This window comes from Arachis hypogaea, chromosome 6 (assembly GCF_003086295.3).
Source record: "Arachis hypogaea cultivar Tifrunner chromosome 6, arahy.Tifrunner.gnm2.J5K5, whole genome shotgun sequence".
In the NCBI taxonomy this organism is placed as follows: Eukaryota; Viridiplantae; Streptophyta; class Magnoliopsida; order Fabales; family Fabaceae; genus Arachis; species Arachis hypogaea.
In genome coordinates, this window is record NC_092041.1 from 11,165,195 (window position 1) to 11,179,611 (window position 14,417).

At 31.8% G+C, this 14,417-nt stretch overlaps 1 protein-coding gene across 1 annotated transcript; it reads left to right on the plus strand.

The window, feature by feature from the left end:
* The first annotated feature begins 6,688 nt into the window (after positions 1-6,688).
* LOC112695993 (uncharacterized) lies at positions 6,689-14,417 on the plus strand. The gene is made up of 12 exons (XM_025748549.3): positions 6,689-9,228; positions 9,338-9,574; positions 9,672-9,801; positions 9,970-10,122; positions 10,276-10,511; positions 10,618-10,687; positions 11,698-11,904; positions 12,074-12,306; positions 12,830-12,908; positions 13,034-13,174; positions 13,457-13,768; positions 13,854-14,417. Exons 1-11 carry the CDS (start codon positions 6,827-6,829, stop codon positions 13,655-13,657), a joined length of 4,089 nt encoding a protein of 1,362 aa, XP_025604334.1. The 5' UTR covers positions 6,689-6,826; the 3' UTR covers positions 13,658-13,768; positions 13,854-14,417.

A 14,417-nucleotide genomic window follows, 5' to 3' on the forward strand; every position in this document is an offset into this window, starting at 1 on the left:
GTATATAGATATTATTTAGCTATATCTAGGGGTGTTCTAACTAAAAGTCTATACTCTAATAAAGGCTGGATCACTGAATCTTGTTAGCTGCTTGTGATGTGTTTATGTGTGGTTGTTTATAACTGTTTTATCTGTTATTATTTGTGAATTGATTATAAATGATTATGTTTATTAATCCAAATGTTTTCAAAGAAAAAAAAAGTACCTCGAAAAACTAACTACGCTTTTAACAACGAATCAGGCTCATATAATAAATAATAGATAATAATTAGGATGACAAATTGGTAGCGCTCAGTTTCCGGTATGTCCTAGGCGTACTGAAAATTGGGTCGTTACACGTATTATGGTTTAGGTGTCTTTGCACCCAAGATATATTGGAGAATAACTCTATTTATAGAGTCCATTCCTCAACAATATCCTCACAATTCACAAATCAATATTTTCTTCCTCTTCTTTCCATTTTGTTCTGGCGGAGAATAACTAATTTTTTTTGTTGTGGTTTATTCCAATAGGATAGTAAAACACGATGATGAAAGAGTGATTTTCGAGACATGTTGCCCACCAACCAGGTTGATACTCTACATGCGCTAAAGACGGTCATATTGGGCAATATGAGGGGAATAGGTACCAAAGAAGTTGGGCGGGTCATATATAGATTTCTGCACACGCTTCCAAACAGTGGATTTACCAACAGGTTATTTTGGATTGATGGAGATCAGCATGTAAGGATGATGTTCGACATACATATGCACGACTAATGTCATAAGATCTTTTAAAAAAAGATAACTCGAAAAAAGATATTTTCGTATAAGCTCACCCAAACAAGCTCTAATTGTGTTTAACCATTATTAAAAATTCTAAACCAAGTAGATAAACATCGATAATAAATACAACAGATACAATACGAATATAATTTGTATAGCTAATATTCATAGCACTTATTAAAGATAGGACTATCAAGTAATATGTAAAAAATTAAATCATTCATGTTGAATTATTTTAATTTGATTGTCACATTTAGGCATGATTTCAATTAATTACCTGTTAATTTCACCAACCTATTAATTAATAGTCACCTATTTTATTTATTTAACTTAGAGTAAAGTATCGTTTTTGTCCCTAACGTTTGGGGTAAGTCCTATTTGTGTCTCTAACATTTAAATTGTTCTATTTGTATCTCTAACATTTGTAAAAGTAATTAAATATTATCCTGCCGTTAATTATACATTATGAGCTTTATATGGAGTTCTAAAAATATCTTATTGAAGTTAGAATACAAATGTCTAGGTCAGAACCCATGATCCACTCCGAATAATAACTCATTAAAAGTTAAAATTAATCTCTACAATATTTATATAATTCACCTTTTTAGGGATATAATTGAGCATGAACACAAATTTTAGGTACAGTATTAAAATATAATACATCTAAGTGAGATCTAATTGAGAATGAATACATCTAAATGAGAATAATTGAAAAATACAATCTGATCTATTAGTATAATTAATGACAGGATAACATTGAATCACTTTTATAAACATTAGGGATACAAATAGGACAATCTAAACGTTAGAGATACGAATAAAACTTACCCCAAACGTTGAGAACAAAAATGTTACTTTACTCTTTAACTTAAATTACAATTAGTTACCTATTTTATTTATTTAACTTAAAAATTATTATTAGTTACAATCAATTATACAAAATATCAAATCATATTATACCTGACTAAATATATATAAATTGTCTAACTTTGTCTAGTTACTAAATCCCACAACATTAACTAAATTACTAAATTCTAAATATCTAAAGTAATTACTCGCTGAAAATAAAACAAGGAAAAACTAACGACCTCGAAATATAAAGCTCTAGTCATGTGCCAAGTAACATTCAGTCTATTGATGTTTTCATCGCGGACATATTCTCAGAAGGCCATATTTACTTAAAGAACTTGAACTTAAGTGTTTAGAATAGCGAAATTCTTAAAAATTATTTAAATGTACTACAATTTTGACTACTGTAATCTTATATATGCATCCGCGCATATCTTGAATGCTGAGACTCAAATTAGACAAATTATACATATCTTGAACACTGAGATTCTTTTTTAAGTTGTCATATATTTTGGGTGTTCAGTCTTTAATCTCCATAGCTACATTTGTTTTTGAGAATAGAATAGGACAAGACATTGAGAACAGGATAGGACAAGATACTGATAGATAGAGACACAAAATTTTTTATTATTGTATTTTTTTTAGTGATAAACTAAAACAAATTATGAAAATCTAATTTATTCTTTTTTTTTCATTCAAAAAATTTGAGATGAAAAATATAATAATAAAAAATATAATTATAAAAAATTAACAATAATAATAAAAAAATGAAAAATAAGTTGTGTTTCTTGTTAGTGTCCCTGTGTTCTCCCTATTAGGATAAACACAAAATATACTAATTCAGTGTCTCTATATATATTATCTCTATCCATGTCTCAATGTCATGTCTCTGTAAATAAATACAGCACGTAATAAAACATATTTCGAGTTCATTCATGATATGTTTCAGCGTTGTCATGTTATAGCACAAAATTTCATATGTTGAGATATGTTAAATTTTTAACTATTCTCTCATTATTCGAAATGAATAAAATACACATTTTTATAAATACCTTACATCTTATGTATTTTCTAATTTACATATCTATAACAATATATAATGGCAATACATGGGTTTGATGTCCAAATTTTTTTTCAGTATTATCCTCTCTAATTAACTTCTCCACTTAATGTCAGTTATCTCTTAAAAACTCCCATTACTCCACTTGGCCACTTGACGTACCTGTCACCTCTTGACAGTGTATTATGGTTGTTAATTGTTCCCTTAAAAAATTTACGCTATTAATTTAATATTTGAATTTTTTGTATTGTTGTTAATTCTTTACTTAAAAAATTTACACTATTAATTTAATATTTGAATTTTTTTATTATGGTACTATTTTAATGTACTCTAAATTTTTATTATGTATTTATAATTTTGATAAAAATCATTCTTAAAAGAAATATTAATCTTATTTTTTAATTTTTTTTGTCCAGATAATATTAAATTATTTATATTAAAAGATTTACGAAATTCAAAAAATATTATTTATATGTTAAAAATCTGTTTTTAGATATTCAAGTATTAAAATTGGTCCAAATAACATTGGTTAGTTGTGTATATATATTCCATTAGTTTGTTAATTTTATCTTTTGAATTTTTTTATTATTGTACTATTTTAATGTACTCTAATTTTTTATTGTGTATTTATAATTTTAAAAATAATCATTAAAAGAAATATTAATTTTATCTCTTAAATTTTTTAGCTTTGACAATATTAACTAATTTATATTAAAATATTTAGATAATTCCAAAACTATTATTTATACTATAACAAAATAACAATATACAAAGAAAATATGGGAGTTTGATGTTCAATTTTTTTTATTCAGTGAGTTCTACTTGACAGTTGTTGTATAAAATATTTATTTAAAAATATTAGTAATTTTTTATTTAATTTATACGGTAAATAATAATATTTTATGTAATTTTATTTTATTTAGTATCAAATAAATTTAGATTTGAATTTTCTTTTATTCTTTTCGAATTGAAATAGTCCCATTGCATGATTGACAACTTTGATTTCTATTATAATAACTATTTTTTCTATTATTTTCTATTTACTATTTTTTTATTTTTGTCATAATAACTTTTTTTTATCTATACCAATATATAATGGGATAGAAAAGTTTGGTATCCAATTCCTTCTCCCTATTTTATCCCTATTTCTTTTTTATTTTTGTTACACATTGAATTTAATATAACAAATTGTTACCACGTCCTCAATTTTTTATTTTTTTATAAAAGTATTAAATTGATTCATTTTCAACCCACGACATATTTTAAAACTGATTTACTTCCAATAAAAAACTGCTCCCACTACGTACTCAATTTAAAAACTGAAACCCCAACAGAATTAAATACTTTTTCACTTTCAATTTTGGTCTCACAAACCTTTTTGATTCTCTACATTTTGCTATCTTTTTTACAAATAGAACTGAAAACTTCACAAAATCAACAATCAACGTCGACCCACTTGAACAGAATATGCTAGGCGAAGAAGACAACATGATCGAAGAACAAAGACAGCAACACCTAGCTAGAAGACGTGCAACTTATCCGTAGATGATTCGACAAGGAAAACAAGTTGCCATATCAACTGACTCCAATTCCAACTCCAATGCCAAACGCAGGTAGAGGTACTCGATTAACTACAAACATAGGAGTAGCCCAATTGACTACAATTAAACAAATGACCAGAGCTACCACCCATCATCAATTCTTTGTTATGAATTCAATTAGTTTTTAATAATTATATTTTACTTTTGAAACATACAGGGATGGAAGCGTATGACAATGGAACAGGCTAACAGAAATCTATAACAATATATAATGTGCTTTCTAATGTTGCCCTTAATGATAGAGATTCTCCCGTACATGCGTCTTTTACTTTAAATAAAAGAACTTTCACCATTAACAGCAACACATGTTATTCTATCTTATTTTCATTCTGTTTCACTAATAGTTGTAGGAACGGTAACCTCTTCTTCAATTCTTTATTCCAATAATATATCCATTTAATTAATTTTATCCGTTTTCAATTTTTTTTACTTCTCTTTCCAAGTCTGAATGTGTTTCTCTGTATGTAACAATTATTTGGATGAATTTTTGTAATTTTCTGAACTAGATAATGACTATGCCAAATGTTGATTTTCGACGCCATGTATGAAAGGAGGAAAAAAATAATTAGGGGTGATAAATAATTTTTTATAGATCTTATCGTTTTATTTTGGGTATATTCTTTATGTGAGTACTTTATACCAAGTTTGATCTCATTATTCAATTTTTAGTGCTTCTCCTCTTGCCATTAGGTGCACTCTTCTATATTATTACTGTTGCCATCATTCTCATTCCCTGAATATCGTGATTGTATCGCTTCCATCTTTTCCTCGCTTTCATTTACTACAATTGCAAATTTTATAACATTTTATTGTTGATATTAATTTCACGCATAACTTTCACCTTCATTTTCCTTTCTTTTCAGTTTACTTACCAAACTGTATTCATTCTTATATATTTTTAATCTATCTTTCACATACAAAATTTCTCTCATCAATTTAATTTAAAAAAATTATTATTTTTTTATCTGATATTTATTTTTTAATTTTTTTTGACATGTATATACCTATCAATAATGAACCGAAGAACTCTCATAAATTATTTTGTTAACTCATTCTTATATATTTTTAATCTGTCTTTCACATACAAAGTGATGAAAAAAAATGAGAGCTGCCATAATGGTATTATGGTAATTGATTGCGGAAAAAAATAAAATAAGACAACATAATAGTGACGGTGAGACGATAATAGTTATCCATGTAAAAAGAATGATAAGAAAAAATGATAGTGTATAATATGATGAGATGATATAATCAAAATAAAAATTAATAATTTTAAAATAATAATAAAATTAAAAATAATTAAAGATGTTTAATATAAGATTAAAAAAAAATTTTATCTATTCGAATTATACATAAAGATAACGAGTATTTTGAATATAAAATTTTAAATTTACTTCAAATTAAATAAGATTGAGAAAATAAATAAATTTAATATATAAATAACTAATTTGTAAACCATGTTAGTAAATCTTTATCTTAATTTTAGTATACATAATAATAATATAACTTTTTAAATTTTTTAATTTAAATTAAATTATTTTATATTTTTTACATATCTTAAATAATTTAAAATATTTAATTTTTTTATAATTAATTTTTATTTATTGATATCAAATTTATAATTTTAAAAACAAAAAAATAAAAAAGCGGCTGAACAGGCACTTTCTTTTCTATTATTTTTAAGAAATTAATTTTATTTTTTTGTTAATATATCATTCATTCTTCAAATTTATTAGATAAGTATTTTTTATTTTAATGTTGATGTGACTTTATTTATATCATATTTTATTAAAATAAAAATTACTATAAACCAAAATATAATTCAAAAAATAATGATAATAACATTTTTCTGATTCAAAAAGAATATATATAAACCAAAATACATATTAGTTATTTATAAAAGATAATTTTTACTTAAATGTCAGATAAAAGTACTATTATTTTAATATTAAATTAAAAAAATATATTTTTTTATCTATTAGAATTATGGATGGAGATAAAAAATATTTTGGATATAAATTTTTAAATTTACTTCTAATTAAATAGGATTGAAAAAATAAATAAATTTAATAATATTTATAAATAACTAATCTTTAAATAATATCAATAAATTTTTATATTAATTTTATTACACATAATAACAAATTAATATTTTTTAATCTTATTTTTTAGTTTAAATTTATTTTTTTAATATTTTACATGTTAAATAATTTAAGATATTTTATTTTTTTATAATTTATTTTTAATTATTATTAAATTTATAATTTTAAAATAAAAATATAAAATTAATTTTTAAAACTCAATAGAAAAGCGGCTCAAAGTACCTGGTGAGCCGCTAGTTTATTTAATTTAAATAAAAATTTCGAAATTTTATGGATTGAAACGGTTGCTTACTCTTAATTAATATCATACTTTATATTAATCCGAAATTTTTATTCCGTTGGTTGGTGGATTAAGGAGTGTCGGAATTTGAACGTTCGAGTTTTCGACCACGCACAACATTACACAACGCAATTTCAAAAAACCCTACTCCCCCATTCCCACCGCCTCAAATGTCCCCGGCGGTGGTGCATCTCCGATCTCCGATCACCTCCTCCGCCTTCCAAACCACCGATTCCGTTCCCGATTCCACCTCGCATTCTTCGTTCCATCATCACACTCCTTTTCCTCATTTCAACGCCGAAGCCTTAAACCCTTCCTCCGCCACCGCAACTGCTGCCCCCGCCGGAGGAGCTTCCATGTCCCGTGGGAGGACAAGGGCAAGACTCGTCAAGCAGAGGAAGAAACAATCGGCTTCTCAGCACGTGAAGCCACGTGATGCTACCCCTGGCTTCGATTCCGTTCCCTCCGATCAGGTAACCGGTAATATTAGCGACTTGAATGGTTTTTCGGTAGGTTCTGTTGGACTGGAAAGTGGTGTTAGAGCTTGTGATGGTGGTTCTTCGAACTGTTATCGCAAGCTTGGGGGCGATAGTTTTGTATTTGGTGCTACTTCAGTCAGCTCTGGTTCCGCTAGGGATTTGGGTTCCGAGCAGGGTAGAGAAAGTTCTGTAGGTTCTGTTCATGGAAGGGAGGGTGCACCTGACAGGGAAACGGAGGTTGGGAAGAGTGATCCTGTAGAATTTGTGTTTAGTGCTACGCGGAGTGATAGGGAATCGAATTTGGGTAGGAAAACCGGTGAAAGTGCTGCAGGGGTGGGTTTTGGTGATGAAAGAAAGAGGGGATTGAATTCTGAGCTGAGGGATTGGTCGGTTAATGCTAAGGGGTTTGTTTTTTGTGCTGATCAGAATGGTTTTGTCGATAATTCCAATGCACAAAATGAGAAATCTGGCGAATCTGTTGAAAACTCAGTGTTTGGTGATGCTGGGGATAGAGAAGGTAGGGATGGAGCTGAGTGTGCAAGGCAGGATAGTTTTCGTTTTGTTTTTGGTAGCTGCAATGGTGAAGCATCGAGTTTTAAGGTGGAAAACCAGGGAAATCTTGATGGGACAAGAAATTTTGATCCTGGAATGGGTAATTTTAATTATACCAAGGCTGCAACAGATGGTAATAGTAATGTTGATGATAATAAGAAGCATGGATATGGAAGTAGTAATGATATTTCTACGGCTTATGGTGCCACTCCTGCATATAAATTAACAGATGAGATGGAGAAACTGAACATCGACCACTCTAAGGAGGCTGACGTCACTAGAGATTCTACAAATTCACATGTAAATGATAGCACTGGCTTTGTGTTTGGAGGACGTGAGAATGTTTATGACTATTTTAGTACTGGTTCAGGAATTAATGCTAATGGTCACAAGTCTTGTTCTAGTGCTGCTTCTGGGAATATTGGTGGGCAATATTTTAAAGCATGTAAACCAAATGATGTTCAAGATAGAACTGGTTGTGGCATTGCCTGTGGTTTTACAAGAGTACCTTGCACCCCTAAGCCACCCAAAGATTCAGAAGTGAATGGAGCTACTTCATCATTTTCCTCCTCATCAGTTGGTCTTGACTCCATTTCGAATAATTATACTTCTGCAGGCCATCCCTTGAGTGGCAATCATGATAAGTGCGATAATTATTTTACAAGTATTCCAGAGGCATTGAAGGAGTCTTTTATGGGATTTAAACCTCCAATGTGGGATCCTTCTGCTTTTAAAGACAACTTATTTCCAAAGTTGGATAAAAAATTAGAATCCACACAAAAGGTCAGATCATCTAAAGAAAAGGGATCAAAACATATGAGGAGAAAATTGAAGCCACATTCGTTGAATAAGAAACAAACAAGGCTGGATCCTTCGTACAAGGAAAATAGTTCATTGGAAACCCCTGATTCCTCTGGTTGCCACTCACCTATGGATTTTTCTCCCTATCAGGAAATGGCAGCAGAGGATCAAGATGTGAAAGATGAAAACTTGGCTGGTGTTGGGAGAGGAACAGATATAAATAGAACTGATCAAAGATGTGGTGGTTCTGATAATGAGCAGTTCTCATCACATTTTGGAAGTTTTCCTGTAGGTGATTTTCATTCTTCTGGTCCTGAAGTAGTCTGGCCTACTTTGAAAACCCAGCAATTTAGTAGTAATGCATTTGATTCTGGGGTTGACTATAGCTCAATCAATGAAAGGCAAAAAGATGATCTATTTTGCTCTGTTCATGATCTGGGTGATTCGAAGGAGAAAGATTTTGCATTTTCTGCATCATCTACTGTAGCGGGTACTTCTTCACCATTAAAGCGTAAACAGAAGAAAAAATTTAGGAGCAAAATCGGCTGCAATTCATTTGTCATCTCTCCTAAACCAAATGGAAAGTTTGGATCTTCTGTGCAATTTTCACCACTAACCACTTCCAACATGCCATCACATTTTGATGGGATGGATAGATCTCAAGTCAATCATCTGTTCAAGGAAGGGGATTTTGCATCATCAGTTACAATCCATGAAGCCTGTGAAAAGTGGAGACTCAGGTGCTGATCATAAAAATTTGTCTTTTGATATTTGATTTTGCTTATTTTTGCTAGATGTTGTGAAATTGGCATTCTTTATTTATAGCGTGCAATCATGATTTTTATCTAGGGGGAACAAATCCTACAAGGATGGAGATCTTTCTAAAGCTGAGGAATTCTACACACTGGGGATAAATTCTGTTCCAACAAGTGAATCAGGATGCCAGATCAAACCGCTTTTACTTTGTTATAGCAATCGGGCAGCAACACGCATGAGTCTTGGAAGGATTAGGGAAGCTCTAGGGGATTGCAAGATGGCTTCTGCTCTGGACCCAACCTTTTTGAAAGTACAGATGAGAACTGCTAAGTAAGGATTTTGTTTGTAGTGACATTATTTTCGATTACAAAATATTGTGCTTTAGTGTTTCCTGCCTCAACTAATAGGATGTAATTTTCTTCTTCAGCTGTCACCTTTTGTTGGGAGAAATAGAAAATGCTATGCAGTGTTTTAGTAAGTGTATGGACTCCGGTAATGCTATTTGTTTAGATCGGAGAGTTGTAGTAGAAGCAGCTGAAGGTTTACAAAAGGCTCAGGTATTTCAATGATTTCTTTTACAAGAGTGGCAAAGTTTTGTCATTTTATCTTTAGGCATTGTATGAAATATTTAAATTTGCATGTTATTGATTGTTTCTTTTTGAGGTAAATTTGTTGGCGTAAATGGTTCGGTAAGATGTCTGACAAGTGTCATTTGGTTTTTGCAGAAAGTGGTTGAGTGTTCAAACAATGCTGCCAAACATTTGAAGGAAAGGACTTCTGATGCAGCTGAGACTGCTTTAGAACTACTTACAAAGGCATTGTCAATAAGTTCATATTCAGAAAGATTGCTTTCACTGAAGGCAGAGGCTTTATTTTCGGTATGTTCTATTCTAATTCCTTTTTTTTTTTCAACACTTAAACTCATCTTTATTGATTCTTTTTCTTCCTCGTTGTTGTTCCATTAATTTGCTTTATATATTATATATTATTGCTTATAATAAGGGCTGTTTATTTATGGTGACATCTTGCAGCTGCAAAGATATGGTGAAGCAATTCAGCTTTGTGAACAGAGTCAGTGTCTTGCAGAAAAGAATTTTGACATGGCAAATAGCACAGACAATTTAAATATTTCCACATCTGATAGTTACGCATCTGTAAAATTGTGGAGGTCATCACTGATATCCAAGTGTTACTTTCACTTGGGACGGCTTGAGACATCACTTAATATTCTTGAGAAATTGCAGCAAGTTGGGTCTGTCAATGACAAGTAATTCATTTTTTTTTTCAAACAATGCTAGTGTTCTTTTTCATTTAAATCTAGATGTTTTATCTTTTTTCAAATGCTAGATATGTTTTATGCCTCAACCATGCAGATGTGTCATTCATGAAATCAGAGAGTTACTGTCATTAGCTGCTACTATAAGAGAACTTCTAGATCAGAAGGTAATTTCAAGGCATTCATCTAATCATCTTTTCTAATTAGTGCTTGAATAGTAATGCTATTATGTCTTGGTAGTCCTTGGGTCTGGTCTTGTGTCATGCATGTACACGGCAAACTATTTTATGTCCTTTCTATGTATTTTAGAAAGGCAATGACAATTGACATGTGCTAATAAAATATTCCATTTATTCAATTATTCATTAATTTACAACCACCTAGTGGGATAAGACTTTGTTGTTGTATTTCATTAATTTACAACAAGGCCTGCATGAGAAAAAACATCCTAATAAAGTATCTGTTAGGGACTTGGGTATTATGGGGTGCTCAAAGTCCCACATTGAGTAGTATGGGATGCTTGATGTTGTATATAAGGAGAGTGGTTCTTCCCCCTTAACAGCTAGCTTTTAAGGTGTGGTTTCCCACTTTTCTTAGATACTTAACAATGGTATCAGAGCGTGGTTGTCGGCGCCATGGAAAGGGCTACCTATAGGCTGGATTAAGGTGAATACCGAATACTGATAGACCGTAGCAAAGTGGCTACCGTTGGGTCAGTGTCGATAGAGTGAAGCCGCCGTGGACGTTGGCTCTCCAGGGCCGGTGTATTGTTAGGGACTTGGGTATTATGGGGTGCTCAAAGTCCCACATTGAGTAGTATGGGATGCTTGATGTTGTATATAAGGAGAGTGGTTCTTCCCCCTTAACAGCTAGCTTTTAAGGTGTGGTTTCCCACTTTTCTGAGATACTTAACAGTATCATTATGTAATTTTGTGATGGAAAAGTATTTGAATAACTGGAAAAGTGGAAAAAGCTCTTTAAAGTTCCTTTTGAACCTATGATATGACTTAAGATTGGATTCACTGAGGTTCATACGTGACTCTGTGAGAATAAGTAGGTTGTTAGCATCTTACTCTTCATTTGAACCATTTTATGTTTATAGTTTTCTATTATTTCTTTGAAACACTAAAGTTATTCTTGGTGTATGTGTGTTGACCTATATTAATTTTAACAACAGAGAGCTGGAAATGAAAACTTTAAATTGGGAAAGTATACAGAAGCTGTGGAGCATTACACTTCTGCCATATCTAGCAATATCAAATCACGGCCTTTTGTGGCTATATGTTTTGGCAACCGTGCTGCTGCTTATCAGGCATTGGGCCAAATTGCTGATGCCATTGCAGACTGCAGCATGGCTATAGCCCTTGATACAAATTATGTGAAGGTATGCTTTTCTGAATACCTGCTATTACGAGAACTCGTGAATACATGTATTCGGAATTTTGAATTTTCGCTCTGGATTAGTTTTGTGGAGTATGTCAGTGTGATAGCTTCTTGCTGGCCTCTAATTGTGAAAAAGAAGGGGAGGGCTGTACTGATTGCTCCTTTTGTAGGCAATTTCAAGAAGGGCCACCTTGCATGAGATGGTACGAGATTATGAGCACGCAGCTTGTGACCTGAGGAAACTAATATCTGTTCTTGAATCTCAATCTAATCAAAAGGCTAACCAGTCTGATTCACCAAGTGGATCACCTGCCGTGAAAGAATTAAGGCAAGCTCATCAACGCCTGAGTTCAGTGGAAGATCAAGCCAAAAGGGGATTACCTTTAGACTTTTACCTCATTCTGTAAGTTCTTTATTCAATAGCAATTTTGGTGGCAGAAGTTACACAAATGTGTCAACAGACCCATTGCCCCCTATTTGTGTCATCCATCTGTAAAGTGCACATACTTGAGAATCTCAGTTGATGGTAGTATGATTAGACATAGAGCATGTTTAGCAATATTCAAAAACAACTTAGTTTTATTATGGGAAAAAAGCTGTTTTAAAATAATGTATGATGTTTGGCAAAAGTTTAGAAAAATACTAGAATCAAAAGCTAGTAATTTTAAGGAAAAGTATACTCTATACCTTCAACGTTTTAGGATGGTTTCAATTTCACCCTTAAGTATATTTTATTTCATTAAGAGTAAAATTGAAACTATCTTCAAACATTGAGGATATAAAGTATACTTTTCCCTAATTTTAATCTAATAAATAGCTTATAAACAATAACTCATGGGAACTTGGCTGATTTTTCATCTATTGATAATAATTGATTATTTAGAACCTTCAAATCTAAATTATGTTCTTTACAATGTCAAAACCAGAGGAACCAAACCAGCTGATACAGCAAATGACATCAAGAAGGCATACCACAAGGCAGCTCTCAAACATCATCCAGACAAGGTATCGCTCTTTGTTTCTGCATTATTATTTCCTCTTCAATTACTTCTTTTTTTAACCTTTCATTTTTAGCTTTTAAAATTATGTAGGAAAGTTCAATATATGAATGTTTTTGGTTTGTGATCCAGGCTGGTCAGTTGCTGGCAAGAAGTGAAATTGGAGATGAAGGCCAGGCGTGGAAGGAGATTTTACAGGAGGTGCACAAGGATGCTGATAGGCTTTTTAAAATGATTGGAGAGGCATATACTGTGCTTTCAGACTCTCAGAAGGTTACACCCATGACCTTTTTGTCTAGTTAATGCATTTGCTTGCATCGTTAACGTCAGCTTGAGAAGGAGATGTTTTCAATTCTTAAAATCTTCAAAAGCAATTACTTCTTCCTTTGTTTAGCATATAGGATGTTTAGGATTATCTGTTACAAGAATAAATTATTTTTCTCGGAAAATCGTTCACTGCTTTAGACTTAGTTTAGTTCAATAATTGTTCATTAAGCTTCTTATGTTTGTTATTAATATTAAACACTGATAAGCTCTTGTTTTCATTGATTATAGCGTTCGGAGTATGATCTGGAAGAGGAGCTGAGGACACTTTCTAAGCAGAGTAACAGAGGCGGCACATGCAGGAGATCAACGGATTCTAATGGGTATGGAAGAGCCGCTGATGGTTATAGGTCTCCCTCTGACAGATCTTATTACAGACGAAATGGACGGGATCATTGGAGGACATACGGGCACTCATATTCTCGGTGGTAAGAAGACTCACAACAGGCATTGGCGTTCCATTGACGATACTATTGATAGCGACGTTCCGCTTCATTTGATGGACCTAAGCTGCATCATAGTGGCTTAGAACCACTTTTGCAGGTAACTGTTACTCCTATGTTTGGTCCAGTTGAAAGTTATCCTGGCCGTTACTGATTTCTTTTTGGTCTTGTGTGGTGTGTTCTAGGCCATTACAGTATGATATTTTTTGGGTCTTACTCAGGCCATTAAATGAAATAAGATAGTAGATATTTTTGCAAGCTTGAGACATAGCAATTATATACCCTCCGAGCTACAGGCGGGCCTACAGCTAAAGGTTCAAGAAAGTGAAGAGAAGTTAAGCATTGCTGCTGTGCTCGCTTCATGTGTGGAGTGTAATTGACAGATTACCTTTGTACTAGTGTTTGGTCAGGTTTGAAGATGTTAAATTGTTAATAGGAAGTTAAGGACTGACCTCGAAAAAGAAATTCAAAAAATTATTTTACCCAATACATGTTTCTACTCCTTGGCAAAGTTGAAACTCTATACCAAGCCACATTACCTTGCTGGATACTAATTGGCAGATAACCTATTATTTTATTTTTTATTTTTTATAATAATGCTATATTAGCCTCTAGAATAGACTAGTATACAAAACATCAAAAAATAAAGGGAAAGGCATATATAATGTGTATTCATATGTCTAATCATACCGCTCTCTTTTGTTTTTGTGTGGTTGTTTTGTATATAAGATAAGATTGTTTTCATTGTA